Here is a 14,489-nt window from a genome sequence, read left to right as displayed (position 1 = left end):
ATAATTATAGATATATTAATAATATGTATATAAACTAGTTAGTACTAGTTAAGGTATTTCAAAAAAATTTTATAAAAAAACATTGTGAAGAATTACGTACGAAGTTAGTAATGTTAATAAATATTTATTAAGTTAACTGTTATATTGAACTCTTATATTAAATGCCTTTAATTTATATGACTTTAGTTGTACAAAGCTATATTTGCAAAAAATTAGTCAATATTATGACATTTGACTTGACTAACATTGTGTGTGACATCTGTGGTCGCGTTAACATCCAAACAAAACAGAATGCTTAAAATAAAATCAAAATAATCAATAAAAATGTAATTATAGTCTTAATAATGACTGAGATTTGCTGTGGATGTCTCAACAATGACCGTAGGATGGTGAAAATTGAGGATTATAACGCGAAAAAATGTTTTATACAAATTATAAGTGAACTACCGGTAACGAAAGTTTACGTTAAATACACGTATTCGCTTTTTATTTGTTACTAGCTACAGGACCAGGGTTCACACGGGTAGAATAAGGATTTACATGAACCTTTTATGTCATAATATACAGCTATATTAGTCGGCATATTTTTTCCCGAAAACTTTAACAATCACCATAATAATAATAATAATATTTGCCCGATTTTTTTATGAATTAAACCTTGCTGAACCTTTCCGTCCATTAGTGAAAACCTCATAAAAATCTGTTTGATTCTTTTTGAGTTTATCACTTACATACGGCAGGAGGATTTATACTTAAAATACTCATCTTAATAATGTTTTCTAGTGACTTCTATTTAGTAAATAATCAGGTATCGAAAGTAATCAACAAAAACATTTATTATTACTAACACTATTAAATAAGTAGTATTAAAATAAATCAATTGAATTCTCATTAACTACATAGATGTTGGTAATACTTTAATAGCACCTACTACTCAACCAACATTGACATGCAAATATTATTAATATTTAATTAAGTTAAAATATAGAACGGTTTACTGTAATTTCATCCATAATATATAACTTTTAATGTGTTAAAAATAATACATATATACATTCTAAACATGTACACAATTTTCATATATCCAAGATCAGAAATAATAAATTTCCAAAGAAACTTTCATCCCCTATTTAAAACAAACCATGTAGGAGATGAATTCATGTAATATCCGTTCATTGAGTTCACCTATGTTCCTAGAGCAATTCCCGTGTAATATCCTACAGGATGCTCATAGTGTCAGTCAGTGATTCATATTTTATAATAGATAGATAATTAGATAATGAAGATAAACTCAAATAAAATAGTATAGATTCACCAAAGACAGACAATCTATCTATAAATATTGATAAGTTGAAAGATTATGTGTGTTTGATAACAATGTCACTCTATACTACTGAGCGTCAGGGTTGGCATTAAAAACATTTTGATTTAAATCAAATTATGTTTTCAATAAAAACCAATGATTTAAGTTTTTTTTTATGGCATTGGTTGGCGGACGAGCATATGGGCCACCTGATGGTAAGTGGTCACCCCCATAGACAAAGGCGCTGTAAGAAATATTTACCATTCCTTACATCACCTATACGCCACCACCCTTGGGAACTAAGATGTTATGTCCCTTGTGCCTGTGATTACACTGGCTCACTAACTTTCCAACCGGAACACAACAATACAGTGTACTGTTATTTGACTTTAACTAAAAATGTTCAATTTCACTTTCTTTCAAAGAGAAATTTAGAAAAATTTAGAAATTATAATTAAGCTACTAACTAGGGTCGTTTAAACCTGAGAAATCAATATAATTATTATAATATTTGAATAAAAAATCTTCCAGTCGGTTTCTTAATTTGCTGTAAATGATTCCAGAGGTGGATAACACAATTTCCACAGCAGCTGAAGAAGTTATCACAAACAATTGCTTCACCACTGGAAACTTTTTTGACTGGTTCTCATCACAAAATATTATTAAATTAAATAATAAAACGAAAAAAATCAAAACAATAGTGATTGATTCGAGTTTTTTTTTAAATCCTGATTTTTTCCAATGCTGCTGATTGTGTAATCAATATAAACACAGTAGTAATACTATTTATTATTTTCTTGTACATAACTTTGCAATATTTTTACAGAATACCTACTTGGAGAAACAACTCCAACTCTGCTACGAATGTGCCGGCCTCCTATTAAAGTTTACTAAGTACAAAAAACAGGTACAGCAATCGTATAAAGCACTCAACAATTATGCTCAAATAGTAAGTTATCTCTTAATATATTTATTGATACACCTCTTCGGATAAGTTATAGCAACTTTATATAGATAAAATTCACCCAAAGTTACCCCTCGCACTTGTTCAGGAACATATGGTCCTATCTTTAATTATAACTAGTGGCCAGCCCAGGCTTTGTTTGGTTTTAATTTATTAAAGAAAGTGATATAAATATATATTTATACTTTATGGCACTCAGGAGTAATGTAGCTTTATACCTGTGGAAACTTTTGAGGATTAGTTTTTTTGCTCGGGAGATTTACCCCCTACATACAATCAAAGAGAGCCGAGATGGCCCAGTGGTTAGAGCGCGTGCATCTTAACCGATGATTTCGGGTTCAAACCCAGGCAGGCACCACTGAATTTTTATGTGCTTAATTTGTCTTTATAATTCATCTCGTGCTCGGCGGTGAAGGAAAACATCGTGAGGAAACCTGCATGTGTCTAATTTCAACGAGATTCCGACACATGTGTATTCCGCCAACCCGCATTGGAGCAGCGTGGTGGAATATCTAAACCTTCTCCTCAAAGGGAGAGGAGGCCTTTAGCCCAGCAGTGGGAAACAGGCTGCTAATGATAAAAAAAAAATACAATCATAATCAAACAAATTCTACCTTATTATAATATTTGTATAATGTATGTATGTGTTCCTGATAAATATTTAGCTCATAATCCGTAATGGACAAACTGTTTACACTGCTAGAATGGCTGAAAGTGTTCTCTGATAAATTTTGCAATTTTCTCTTCCTAAGAACCTTCTAAAAAGTATTAGAAAACTTTATAAATGATGATAAATAAAATCAGTCAAGTTCAGAATCAAGTTCAAGTATTTTCACCAAGGGAAACTGGCATTTATTCTTATATACTCGTATATAATATTTTATTTACAGGAAATATTACCGTACAAAAATTTAGAAACTACAAATCTTTACAAGATATCGACGCCGTACCCTCAAACAGACGATGCACTACAAACAATAGAAGTGATAAAAACCGAAATAAACACAGAGGAATACTTATCTGACATCAAAGAAGAAAGAGACCTATCGAACGACGATGAACCCCTGATAAAGGTAAAGAAAAAGAAGAAAAAGAACGATCACATAAAGAAGGAGACAGAAGATGCACAGTTTGTTGAAGTAGAATTAAGCAAAGAAGAGATCTTAGAGGAACTGAAGCAGTTGGCGCTGAGAGAAGATTATGTGAATGCAATGTTTCAATGTGAAAAGTGTGTGATGTCGTTCCCTAATGCTGACGACCTCGCTGATCACATTAGTCTGAAGCATGAAATGGTAAGATACTGACATAGATTCTAGTTCAGATTAATGTACGTCACGGTATCGTGCGAAAGCGATCACGTGGTGCACCCCGAATAGACGGAGGGGGTATGGGAGTCCCACATAATACACCCACGTGAAGAGAGAGATTGGGGGCTGCGTGATACGTTTTTAAGAATTGTAGTATCGTCCCTATTTAATAAGAGAATTACTAATGTTCCTATTCTCCTCCTTTTAAGATTAAAGCTTGTGTTAGTTTAACTTGGTGATAGGACTCTGTGTAAGCCCGTCTGGGTAGGTTAGGTTAGCCATCCATCATCAGATATTCTACCGTCAAACAGAAGTACTCAGTGTTGTTGTGTTCCCGTTTGAAGGGTGAGTGAACCAGTGAAACTACAGGCACAAGGGACATGACATCTTAGTTCCCAAGGTTAGTGGCGCATTGGTGATGTTAGGAATGGTTAATATTTCTTACAGCGCCGTTGTCTATGGGCGGTAATGACCACTCAACATCAGGTGGCCCACTTGCTCGTTCGCCTAAGGGAGACGACAATGACGAGGCCACAAGGGTCAGGATCGATTCTGGTACTTTTTCCATCGCTAGGGCCTTAAACCATTGCACTAATAACCTTAAAATAATAATTAACATGTCGCATAGACAATTATTTATTTATATTGACGCAGTTTAAGGATGAGTAAGCCAGTGTAACTTCAGGCATAAAGGATGAGACATCTTAGTTCGCAAGATTTGTGGTTAGACTATGACGATCGGACAAGATACCATTTGTCAGTCCGCCTGCCTGATTAATTGTGTAATTTTCAGAATTCTTCGAAGTATAAATGTTCGATATGCGAGTGTTCTTTCTCGTCGGAGGTTTCGTACAATTATCACACGAACAAACATACGCGCAGATACCAGTGCGTCGTGTGTCGGGAGAGGTTCGCAAGCAAGAGGGGCGTCCTGAAACATTATAATATGGTACACTGTCATAGGTATGTACTGAGGTTCTTGTAAATGTATGTACATTATTATTATATTATTTTTTTTGGTTATTGCCTGCGTACCTCTTCAATATGCAGACGTAACGTAACGCGTTACGTAACGAAGCGGTTTACCCCCCCATAAGAAGTTGTCACTTCAAAAATAATTTGTTATGTTTTTCTATTTCAGGACTGACATGGATTTTGATTATGAGATCAATACTGAAAGTTATCCCCAACATCCAGATCAAAGGTAATGTTATATAATATATACATCACTAGCTGAACATGCGGCTTTGTCCGCGCAAAAAATTAAAAAACTTTACCTATAGCAAACAAGCTGTCACACACATTTAACCCCCTCAAAGGAGTGAATTAAAGAAGTGGCCTATGTCCTTCTCCGGGACTCAAATTATCTCCATACGATAATTTCATCGAAATAGTTTCAGCGGTTTAAGTGTGATGTTTAAATATTTTTTATAGTACGAGGAGCGACCAGGACGACCTCCGTGGTCGAGTAGGGTGTACACCGGTTTTCATGGGTACGCCACTCCGAGTCGATGTAGAAAAAGTTCATTAGTTTTCTATGTCGTCTCGGGTCTGAGTGTTTGCGGTGCCGTCGTTACTTCTGATCTTCCATAACACAAGTGCTTCAGCTACTTACATTGGGATCAGAGTGATGTATGTGATGTTGTCCAATATTTTTGTTTATTTATTATTGCAGGGCCTAATTACGTGGAATCTATAGTTTTTAATCACGCATACCCTCACTAATATCGAGCAAAAAATATATATAAATAGGTCATTAATTCGAAAACAAGCAGTCGAAGAGATCATATCAAGACGGAGAAAAATGAAATAAGATCCGTCATTAGGTACCTCAGCCTGAAAAAATTAGAACATAAGGAATTCCTGCAGACTTAGTGGAAACATTGGGAGACTCCCCCCCTCCATATTCCACAGTTGCAAGGTGGAGTGAGTTCAAACTGGGCAGAATGTCGACTGAAGACGAACATCGCTGCGGGCGTCCACCTATATCCCGCACCGAGGATATCAAGAAATCTTACTAGATGACCGAAGATTGACGATCCAAAATTTTGTTAAAATCACAGGGCTCTCATTTGGAAGCATTCAAACTATCCTGACAGATTATTCGAACATGAAGAAGGTCTGGATGGGTAGATGGGTCCCAAGAATATTGACCGACGAACAAAAAGAACATTACATTACATTAACACTGTAAATTTCCCACTGCTGGGCTAAGGCCTCCTCTCCCTTTGAGGAGAAGGTTTGGAGGATATTCTAACACGCTGCTCCAATGCGGTTTGGTGGAATACACATGTGGCAGAACTTCGTTGAAATTAGACACATGCAGGTTTCCTCACGATGTTTTCCTTCACCGCCGAGCACGAGATGAATTATAAACACAAATTAAGCACATGAAATTTCAGTGGTGCCTGCCTGGGTTTGAACCCGCAATCATCGGTTAAGATGCACGCGTTCTAACCACTGGGCCATCTCTGCTTTTTAACAAAAAGAAGCGACTTCGCATTTCAAGAGGTGATCTTGAAAAATACCAAAATCCGGCGGCTTTTTGCACTGGTTTCAAGCTGAGCAGGCGAGATTATGGCGTCTGTATTTTGGGATGCCGAGGGAATTATCATGATTGATTATTTGGAGAATCGAGCTAATACTACAGGCCCGCATAGCGTAGCATGCGAAAGCGATCCCGTGGGGGCCGCCGATAAGACAGGGTACCGCTAGGTTTTTAGTGGGTATTCCGGTTTACTGGGTCTCACTCGGTGTACATACCCCCCACTTCCACGTGGGGAAAAGCGTAACGCTTCCTTCCAGCGAGAAAAAAAAGGTTGGGTTTTGGGTTCTGGTTTATCGTTTTAATCAAATAGAAGTAATTTGTCTATGACATTTATATAAACTGTTAAATTAAAACCGTATTTTCCAATTTCTGGCTTGCCTAGAGGACTAGGGAATCAAGGTGGTTTCCTACACTGCTTAATGGGTAATCCGGTCCTGGGAGTATAAAAGAGGATAACGTCTGGGCGTTACTCGAATTTGGACCTATTTTTTCACTGGTCGTCGCAGTTTGGGCTTGTAACGATTTTCGGTCACTGGTTGAGATCTTATAGGTCTGCGTTTTTCACAATGGTCTCGTGCAAAATTGTTTCTCGTAATTCGTAATAGTGACTATCGTATCATTGGTAATTTTCATAATTTCCAGTGCGCAGGACGACCAGGCGTCGTTTCCGTGCGAGTTCTGCGGGAAGACGTTTAAATGGCGCACGTCGCTCAGGAAACACTTAGAGACTCATCGCATCGAGACGGGCGAGAAGAGGAAGCCGTACTGTGCGCCTTGCAGGTATGCTTTGATAAGATTAACATGAGATTTCAAATATCAAATCTTCCATAAATATATTCTACTCGGTTTTAAAAACAACTTCTGAAGCACCTCGCTGCTAGTCCAACACTTAATCATATGGGCGAGGTGCCCCCAAAACCGTGAATATTTTGCACCCCCTGAACCCTGTACAACGGTAGAACCTCATAAGACGGTCCTATGTGTATTTTTTTTTTATGATATCGGTAAGTGGACGAACAAACGGGCCACCTGATGGTAAGTCACCACCGCCCATAGACAATGGCGTTGTAAGACATATTAACCATTCCTTACATCACCAATGCACCACCAACCTTGGGAACCAAGATGTTATGTCCCTTGTGTATGTAGTTACACTGGCTCACTCACCCTTCAAACCGGAACACAACAATACTGTGTACTGCTGTTTGGCGGTAGAATATCTGATGAGTGGGTGGAGTTAATGCTTGTTGACTTCCAGGCAGGAGACATAACATACATATATAATTGTATTTAACTAACATGACTGTATTTTAGATATTGAAAATGTGTAACTACTGAGTTTCTTGCCGGTTCTTCTCGATAGAATCTACATTGCGAACCGGTTGTAGCTTTACTTTAAAGAGTTTGTTAAATGACGATTCAAAAGTGCTTGTAAAAGCCTACTTGAATAAAGTATATTTTGATTCCCGCAAAAACGCTGTCAGTCATTTTGGTAACGTCATATTGATAAAATCAACAGTTGTGTACGACTGGCACTCATTCAACGTTAACAGCTATAAATATTTAGTGTTTTTTTGGGATAATAATGAATTACAATCGCTTTCGTTGAGTGTAACGTAAAAATACTAACATTAAAACTCCAGAAAAGTTGTTTATCAAAGTGCCAGACGATATCGAAATGTCAGTTTTGCCTATATGACGTCACATCATGGCGGCTCGTGTTTTAGGTCACGTGATGTACAGACTGAAAATTACTACTGTTAATTTTATTATAATAAATTAATAATGTGCTTTTATGTGTCAAAATTAAAATATTTAAGAATATTTCTGTATATATTTTTCACTACCGAAATTACCCTGTTCTAAATGTTTTTTGACGACCTCCGTGATCGAGTAGTGTGTACACCGGTTATCATGGGTACGCCACTCCGAGGTGCAGGGTTCGATGTAGAAAAAAGTTCATTAGTTTTCTATCTTATCTCGGGTCTGGGTGTTTGTGGTATATTTATTTCACTAGTAAAAAGTTATATTATTCCTTAAAGCTCTTATTTATAATATATATTTTTCTCTATTAATAAAATGCACCCGTGCGAAGCCGGGGCGTGTCGCTAGTCTATATAATATTAGTTTTATTCACAAATTTTTATTTCGCAGATTGTCCTTCACAACAACATCGAATCTACAGAAGCATGTCCGAACCAGTTCAAAACATCAAATACAACTTAAACTGAGGTAATAAAAACAATAACACACCACTCGAAATTTAATATGGCATAAAACATCCGCCATATTGCTATAATTTAATTAATATGGCAAAAAAGCTTTCTATTAATCACGTCGTCGGTATAATTTGCAAGCAACTGCCATATTGATTTAATCTTTTAATATAGCTATCACTATTTTAATCGTCCGCCATATTATTGTAGAATTCAAGATTATTCCATACAAATTGTTTTAAACAATATTCACATTCCTCTTTAACTCCAATGTTAATTATGGAACAACAGGAGCCATATTGGAATTACCGGTTGTTATGGCAATAACGTTCTTTTTTTGATTAATCACACATGTCCACAATCACTTGCTTCATTTATAACTATCTTGAAACAATACAATCTTTCACTTTAATGTTGTATTTTGTTCGAGAGAATTTTAGTTTAATTTTATATATAATTTATATCTAATGAGATACAAACATATATGTACGCTTGGTACCTACCAGGTACTGTACATTATTTTATTCAGATATACGGTTTGAGATATCTTTATTGATATTTCTCACAAGAATAAAATTCACTTAGGACAAAAATAAGGTACATTAAAATTTGTTTACATAATGACTAGCGTTAACAGAAACAGAGGGTAAAATTAAAAAGTTATTCATAGCAAAACAACAAACATCACAGAGTGAGCGTAACTGGAAGTGTCTTTTTATTTTGAAGATTTTATTATTATATTATTATTTGTTTCGTTTTAAAATATGGAATTTTAAAAGTCTTATATATGTAGACAAAGATTTAGCATGTTTTATATCTGTTGGGAGTTTATTGTACAACTGAGCACCTTGATACATTAAAGTTTATTAAATATTTATTAATATATTATGTTTATATCTGGTAGGGGTATCCAACCCCTACCTCTTTCTGTATCTGTTTCTTTCCTCTACCCTAAGGTTGCCTGGAAGAGATCGCTGTTCAGCGATAAGGCCGCCTCTTGTGCATCTTTCTTAAATGTGATTCAAGTTTATGTTTACTTGTGTACATTAAAGAGTATTTTGATTTTTTGATTTGATTTGATCCGCCATATTTCTATTGTACGCGCGAGAGATGAGTGGACTGCATTATGATGAATTAAGAGGGGGGTTGTTACCACAAAATCCGGGCTCTTACTTTAGAAGACACTTTCTTCTTGACAAATCCCCCCCCCCTGGTCTTCACACGCTCGAAGGACATAGATGGGTGGTGCCATTTGTAGGATAGGAGAAGGATAATAGTCCGTTACACTAGCTAACTTTGAAGCGCGGCACACACACACGAGAAGGGAATTACGTCATACGTCAAAATCATACCATAGACAAGATAATTGACGTTTCAATATATGCACATAACCTAAATACGCTCCAGCTATAAATACTTTTTTCTAAATTGACGACGAGAGGAGCGTAATCTAAACGCAGGTACCACTATACAGAGCGTTTTTTTCCAGAAAGCTAACGGAATCCCTACCGGAGCTGACCGGCCAGGACAGGCACAAGGCCCAACTCGAAATAAGGAAGTCCGTCAACAAGTCCAGACACCAGTTCCCCTGTACGCAGTGCGACAAGAGATTCCTTTGGAGGGGAAACTTGTTGAGGCACATGAACAGTCACGCGGCCAAGTGAGTTTTATTTGGAATTCTTATGTAACTTGCAAGGTTATAGTCGATTTCAATGGCAGGAGGAGTTAGATATATAAACAGCTTTGACCTTGAAATGAGGCGACGTGATTGGTCGAGATCTATATAATCTATCGTGTTTGTTGATTATTCGTCAATGATGACTATGTTGCTATCTCGGATCTTTGGAAGTAAAATTAAAGTGGATATAAGTAGTTAAGTGTAATAGTGTCGTATTGTAAATAGAGATTACCATTAGTATTAGCAGCCTGTAAATTTCCCACTGCTGGGTTAAAGGCCTCCTCTCCCTTTGAGGAGAAGGTTTGGAGCATATTCCACCACTGCTCCAATGCGGGTTGGCGGAATACACATGTGGCAGAATTTCGTTGAAATTAGACACATGCAGGTTTCCTCACGATGTTTTCCTTCACCGCCGAGCACGAGACGAATTATAAACACAAATTAAGCACATGAAAATGCAGTGGTGCCTGCCTGAGTTTGAACCCGAAATCATCGGTTAAGATGCACGCGCTCTAACCACTGGGCCATCTCGGCTCTCAAATAGAGATATATAATTCAAGAACTGCTTGCAGTGTACAATATAGCTGAACTGTTAACAAGTCGTATTGACTATCTAAATCTGAGGTTTGTTTATATTCTCTTTAAGTGCAAGTAAAATTTTTCAACTTAAATCAGAACAATAAATGTACAACCTCCTTCTTAAATGTAGAGGGGACTTTAGCCCAACTGTGGGATATGTACGACGTGTCATATTACGTTCGACAATATTCAAAAAACGATTCGTTAAACGATATCAGTGATTGTCTCGTCGAAGTTTGCAATTTTTCATTGGACCACTATTTGTAGTTGATCTCTATTATTCGTAGTTTTATGATACGTTACTTGTAAGACAATGGTAGCCTTTTAAAATACCCCCCTTACACCGACCACCCCCCTCCCGTCAATAATTTTGACGACCTCCGTGGTCGAGTAGTGTGTACACCGGTTTTCATGGGTACGCCACTCCGAGTCGATGTAGAAAAAGTTCATTAGTTTTCTACGTTGTCTCGGGTCTGGGTGTTTGTGGTGCCGTCGTTACTTCTGATCTTCCATAACACAAGTGCTTTAGTTACTTAAATTGGGATCGGAGTAATGTATGTGATGTTGTCCAATATTTATTTATTTATTTACAATGATTATCAATCAAAGCTATGATATAGTTTTATATAACTTTCAGGGCGAACGGGGATTTAGTTTGTAAGCCGTGCAACAGAACGTTCTCGTCGATAGCGACGTACCAGCAGCACATGAAGATAAGTAAGAAACACGTGTCGGAGAATGATTTCAAGTGAGTTCAAGTCTAATTTCTCTATGTTCTCGTGATCCTGAACCAACCCCGGGTTTGTCTATGGTTCAAGTGGGTTGGGCTAGTTAAATAGTTACTGAGTTCTCTATCGAAAAATTTCATGGGCTGGTTTTGAAAGGTGGGTGTTTTCAATATCTCGGACGGTATGTGTCTTTGTTGGTGTTACCGTCCGATCGAATGGTGAGTGTCTTGTTAGCTTGAGAGGTCGTTATTGCTGAAATTGACCTTGACAGAAATTGTTGATGCGGAAATTCAATTCATATTTTTCTGATAGAAAACCATAGTGAGACTTTACTGGTCCGAACTGTATGACCTCTGGTACACGAGATTTAGAACCTTATATGGTAACTTACAAATGAGACACACATATACACACACACACGTCCATGTTTTCTTCCACAGAGTTTAAATAAAACTACGTTTTGTTTTGTTCGTTTTTTTTTTTAAATATTAAATAAGTAATGTTACCTTCAATTTTCCATCAGGGTATGGGCTGATTCTGTTTACCACAGGTTATATAAACAACCCGTAAAGAGTACTTAACTAATAATAATCAAAATCAAAATATACTCTATTCAAGTAGACTTTTACAAGCACTTTTGAATCGTCATTTGACAAACTATTTCAAGTAAAGCTACTACCGGTTCGGAATGCAGATTCTACCGAGAAGAACCGGCAATAAATTCTCTCTCTTTTTCAACATTTATAAATCCAAAGTCACGTTATTTAAATATATGTATATGTCACCGTAAGATTACAAAATAACACATAACGTTCAACCAATCAGCGCGCGAGATGCATTCCGTTCTACGACAGTTCACAATTGGAGCGCTTCCCATCGACAGATTACAATATAACGAAAAATAATGCGTTAAATTGCAACCATATTTCACGGTTCACAATATTTCGACAGTTTACAATCTGACGAGGTAGATTGTAATCTAACGATGTTCGTAATCTCATCCTGCCTGGAAGTCATCAATATTTCATTATTGTCATACTTATTCTGTAACCTGTAGTGCGATTCTGCAAAAACCACGTTAGGATTACATACAGTTTTCATTTCTGAACTCATTTCGATACGACCTTGGATTGAAAAATATTCGGTATTCCGTAACTATATGTCATATCGTGTGAAGCGAAAACTATGAAGCAAGATGATAGTGCAGTTTTTTTAAAAACCGGCAATAAAAGTTCCTATAAACGTGTCCTCGAACACGTTTTGAATAGATCACATAGATTTACAGTTTTCACTAGAGCCTTCCGCCACATTATATCAACTTTTAATTTGACGTATAAAGTCGAAGTTAGTTTCATTTTTAAAAAAACGAAAACGTGTATGAGAATCGCAATTAATGTCAAATAATACAGTTCTCATTGAAAATTAGTTCGTATTACTTACAATCTAACAAAGTGGCGCTAGTATACCTTTAATTCGAGTTTCTGAATACCAAATATAGTTTTCATTAAAAATTTTACACGTGGAATCGAAATATGAGTTTCAGAATCACCTAGCTGTAACTGATTATGTGTGTAACGATGAATGTTTGCATTTTCATTTTGCGTTCATTAGTAAGTTACGACGTTATGACGTCACAGGTTCATGTGTTGCATTTTCATTTTGCGTTCATTAGTAAGTTACGACGTTATGACGTCACAGGTTCATGTGTTGCATTTTCATTTTGCGTTCATTAGTAAGTTTCGACGTTATGACGTCACAGGTTCATGTGCAGCGATTGTGGGAAAAGATTCCCGACGAAGTCTCGCCTGAGGGACCACATTAACTGGGAACATCTCAAGAACTACGTGTACAGCTGCGACGAGTGTCAGAAGGTACGTGTTGAACGTTATTTGGCGGTAGGTGCCACCATTCGCCGCTAATTGTACCGCCAAACAGTGATATAAATGTTGTTGTGTTATGGTAAGTCTGTAACTACAGGGATATTACGTCTTAGTCCTCAAGGGGGTGCATTGATGTTGTTAGGGATGATTAATTTTCTTACAGCGCCAATGTCTATAGGCGGTGGTGACCACTTACTATGTGTGACCAATTCGCCAGTCTGCCTACCTATTTCAAACCTACATATGAGACAATAAAACCGTAAAGTATTATGTATCATGAAACGAGCTCCCAAAGGAAACAGTACCTGTGCGCTCATTGGATGATACGCGTGACTTTCATTGGCCAAATCATTTCTTAGAGTCATCGACCAATAAGATGCCAGAACGTAGTTCCCTGGGAGTTCGACTCGTGGAATGGATGCTTTAGTTTTATCACGTCACTAACTGGGGACGTGTCCGTTTCATTCGAAGGTGTTCAAGACGAGCAACTCCGTGTACCTCCACAAGCAAGTCCACAAGAAGGATGTCGTCGAGCATCTCTGCGATCACTGCGGGAAGCCGTTTCCGGTGAGTGGCCGTCTCCGACGGGCGGGTCGCCGCCGGGGCGGCAGTCGAGTGACGCTCGCGGGGTGTTGCAGAACCACGCCAAGCTGCGCAGCCACATCGCGGGCCGGCACGCGCGCGCCGCCGCTCACCGCTGCGCCGCGTGCGGCGCGCGCTTCGCGTGGCACTCGTGCCTGTCGCGCCACGTGCGCCAGAAGCACGCCCGCCGCGACTGAGCGCCGCCGCGCGTCATAAAGCTAGGAGAGATTTATTTGTATGTGAAAAACACCTTGTCAGTAATGTAACCTAGAGAGTCGTTTTATGATAATACTTTTAACAATTAAAATATTTTAAAAAAGTTTTTATATTTCAAGTGTAAAATTGATTTTTTTTTGCAGACCGTACTTTTCAAATGACAGTTGACATTTGAGCCTATTCTTATTCGAAGCGCATCGTACAAGATGTCTAAGTGTGCGTGAGACGATAAGCTATTAAACAATGCGAAAAATAAATTGTCAATTATTGTAATCAGTATATATTATGAGTTTAAAAATGGTTATTTATTAACGAAAGTTGAAAATATTATATATAATTAATTAATTCATAAATCCATAAATAAAAATGCATTTTTTTAGACGTTTGTCACGTGGCACAAAAAGCTCCTGATTGGTCGGGCTTATGATGACGTCAATTGCATGTATGTGGATTATATGTGCCACAGCTTACAATACAGGAACGTCGTC

The 14,489-nt window shown here is 37.4% G+C and overlaps 1 protein-coding gene across 2 annotated transcripts; it reads left to right on the top strand.

Annotated features, from left to right (window-relative positions):
- Window positions 1-265: 265 nt before the first annotated feature.
- LOC125075233 (zinc finger protein 184-like) lies at window positions 266-14,249 on the top strand. 2 transcript variants are annotated; one of them, XM_047686929.1, is made up of 13 exons: window positions 266-449; window positions 2,130-2,252; window positions 3,158-3,559; window positions 4,368-4,537; window positions 4,716-4,778; window positions 6,765-6,902; window positions 8,277-8,354; window positions 9,828-9,998; window positions 11,233-11,343; window positions 13,083-13,194; window positions 13,675-13,770; window positions 13,842-14,020; window positions 14,145-14,249. In XM_047686929.1, the coding sequence occupies exons 1-12, from the start codon at window positions 345-347 to the stop codon at window positions 13,980-13,982; spliced, it is 1,710 nt and encodes a 569-aa protein (XP_047542885.1). In that variant the 5' UTR covers window positions 266-344; the 3' UTR covers window positions 13,983-14,020; window positions 14,145-14,249. The 2 variants fall into 2 exon arrangements, with proteins under 2 accessions (XP_047542885.1, XP_047542884.1); XM_047686928.1 differs by having other exon boundaries at window positions 13,842-14,233.
- The last annotated feature ends 240 nt before the right edge of the window (window positions 14,250-14,489 follow it).

This window comes from Vanessa atalanta, chromosome 30 (genome assembly GCF_905147765.1).
Source record: "Vanessa atalanta chromosome 30, ilVanAtal1.2, whole genome shotgun sequence".
Taxonomy (NCBI): domain Eukaryota; kingdom Metazoa; phylum Arthropoda; class Insecta; order Lepidoptera; family Nymphalidae; genus Vanessa; species Vanessa atalanta.
This window is presented reverse-complemented; position numbering and strand designations above follow the sequence as displayed.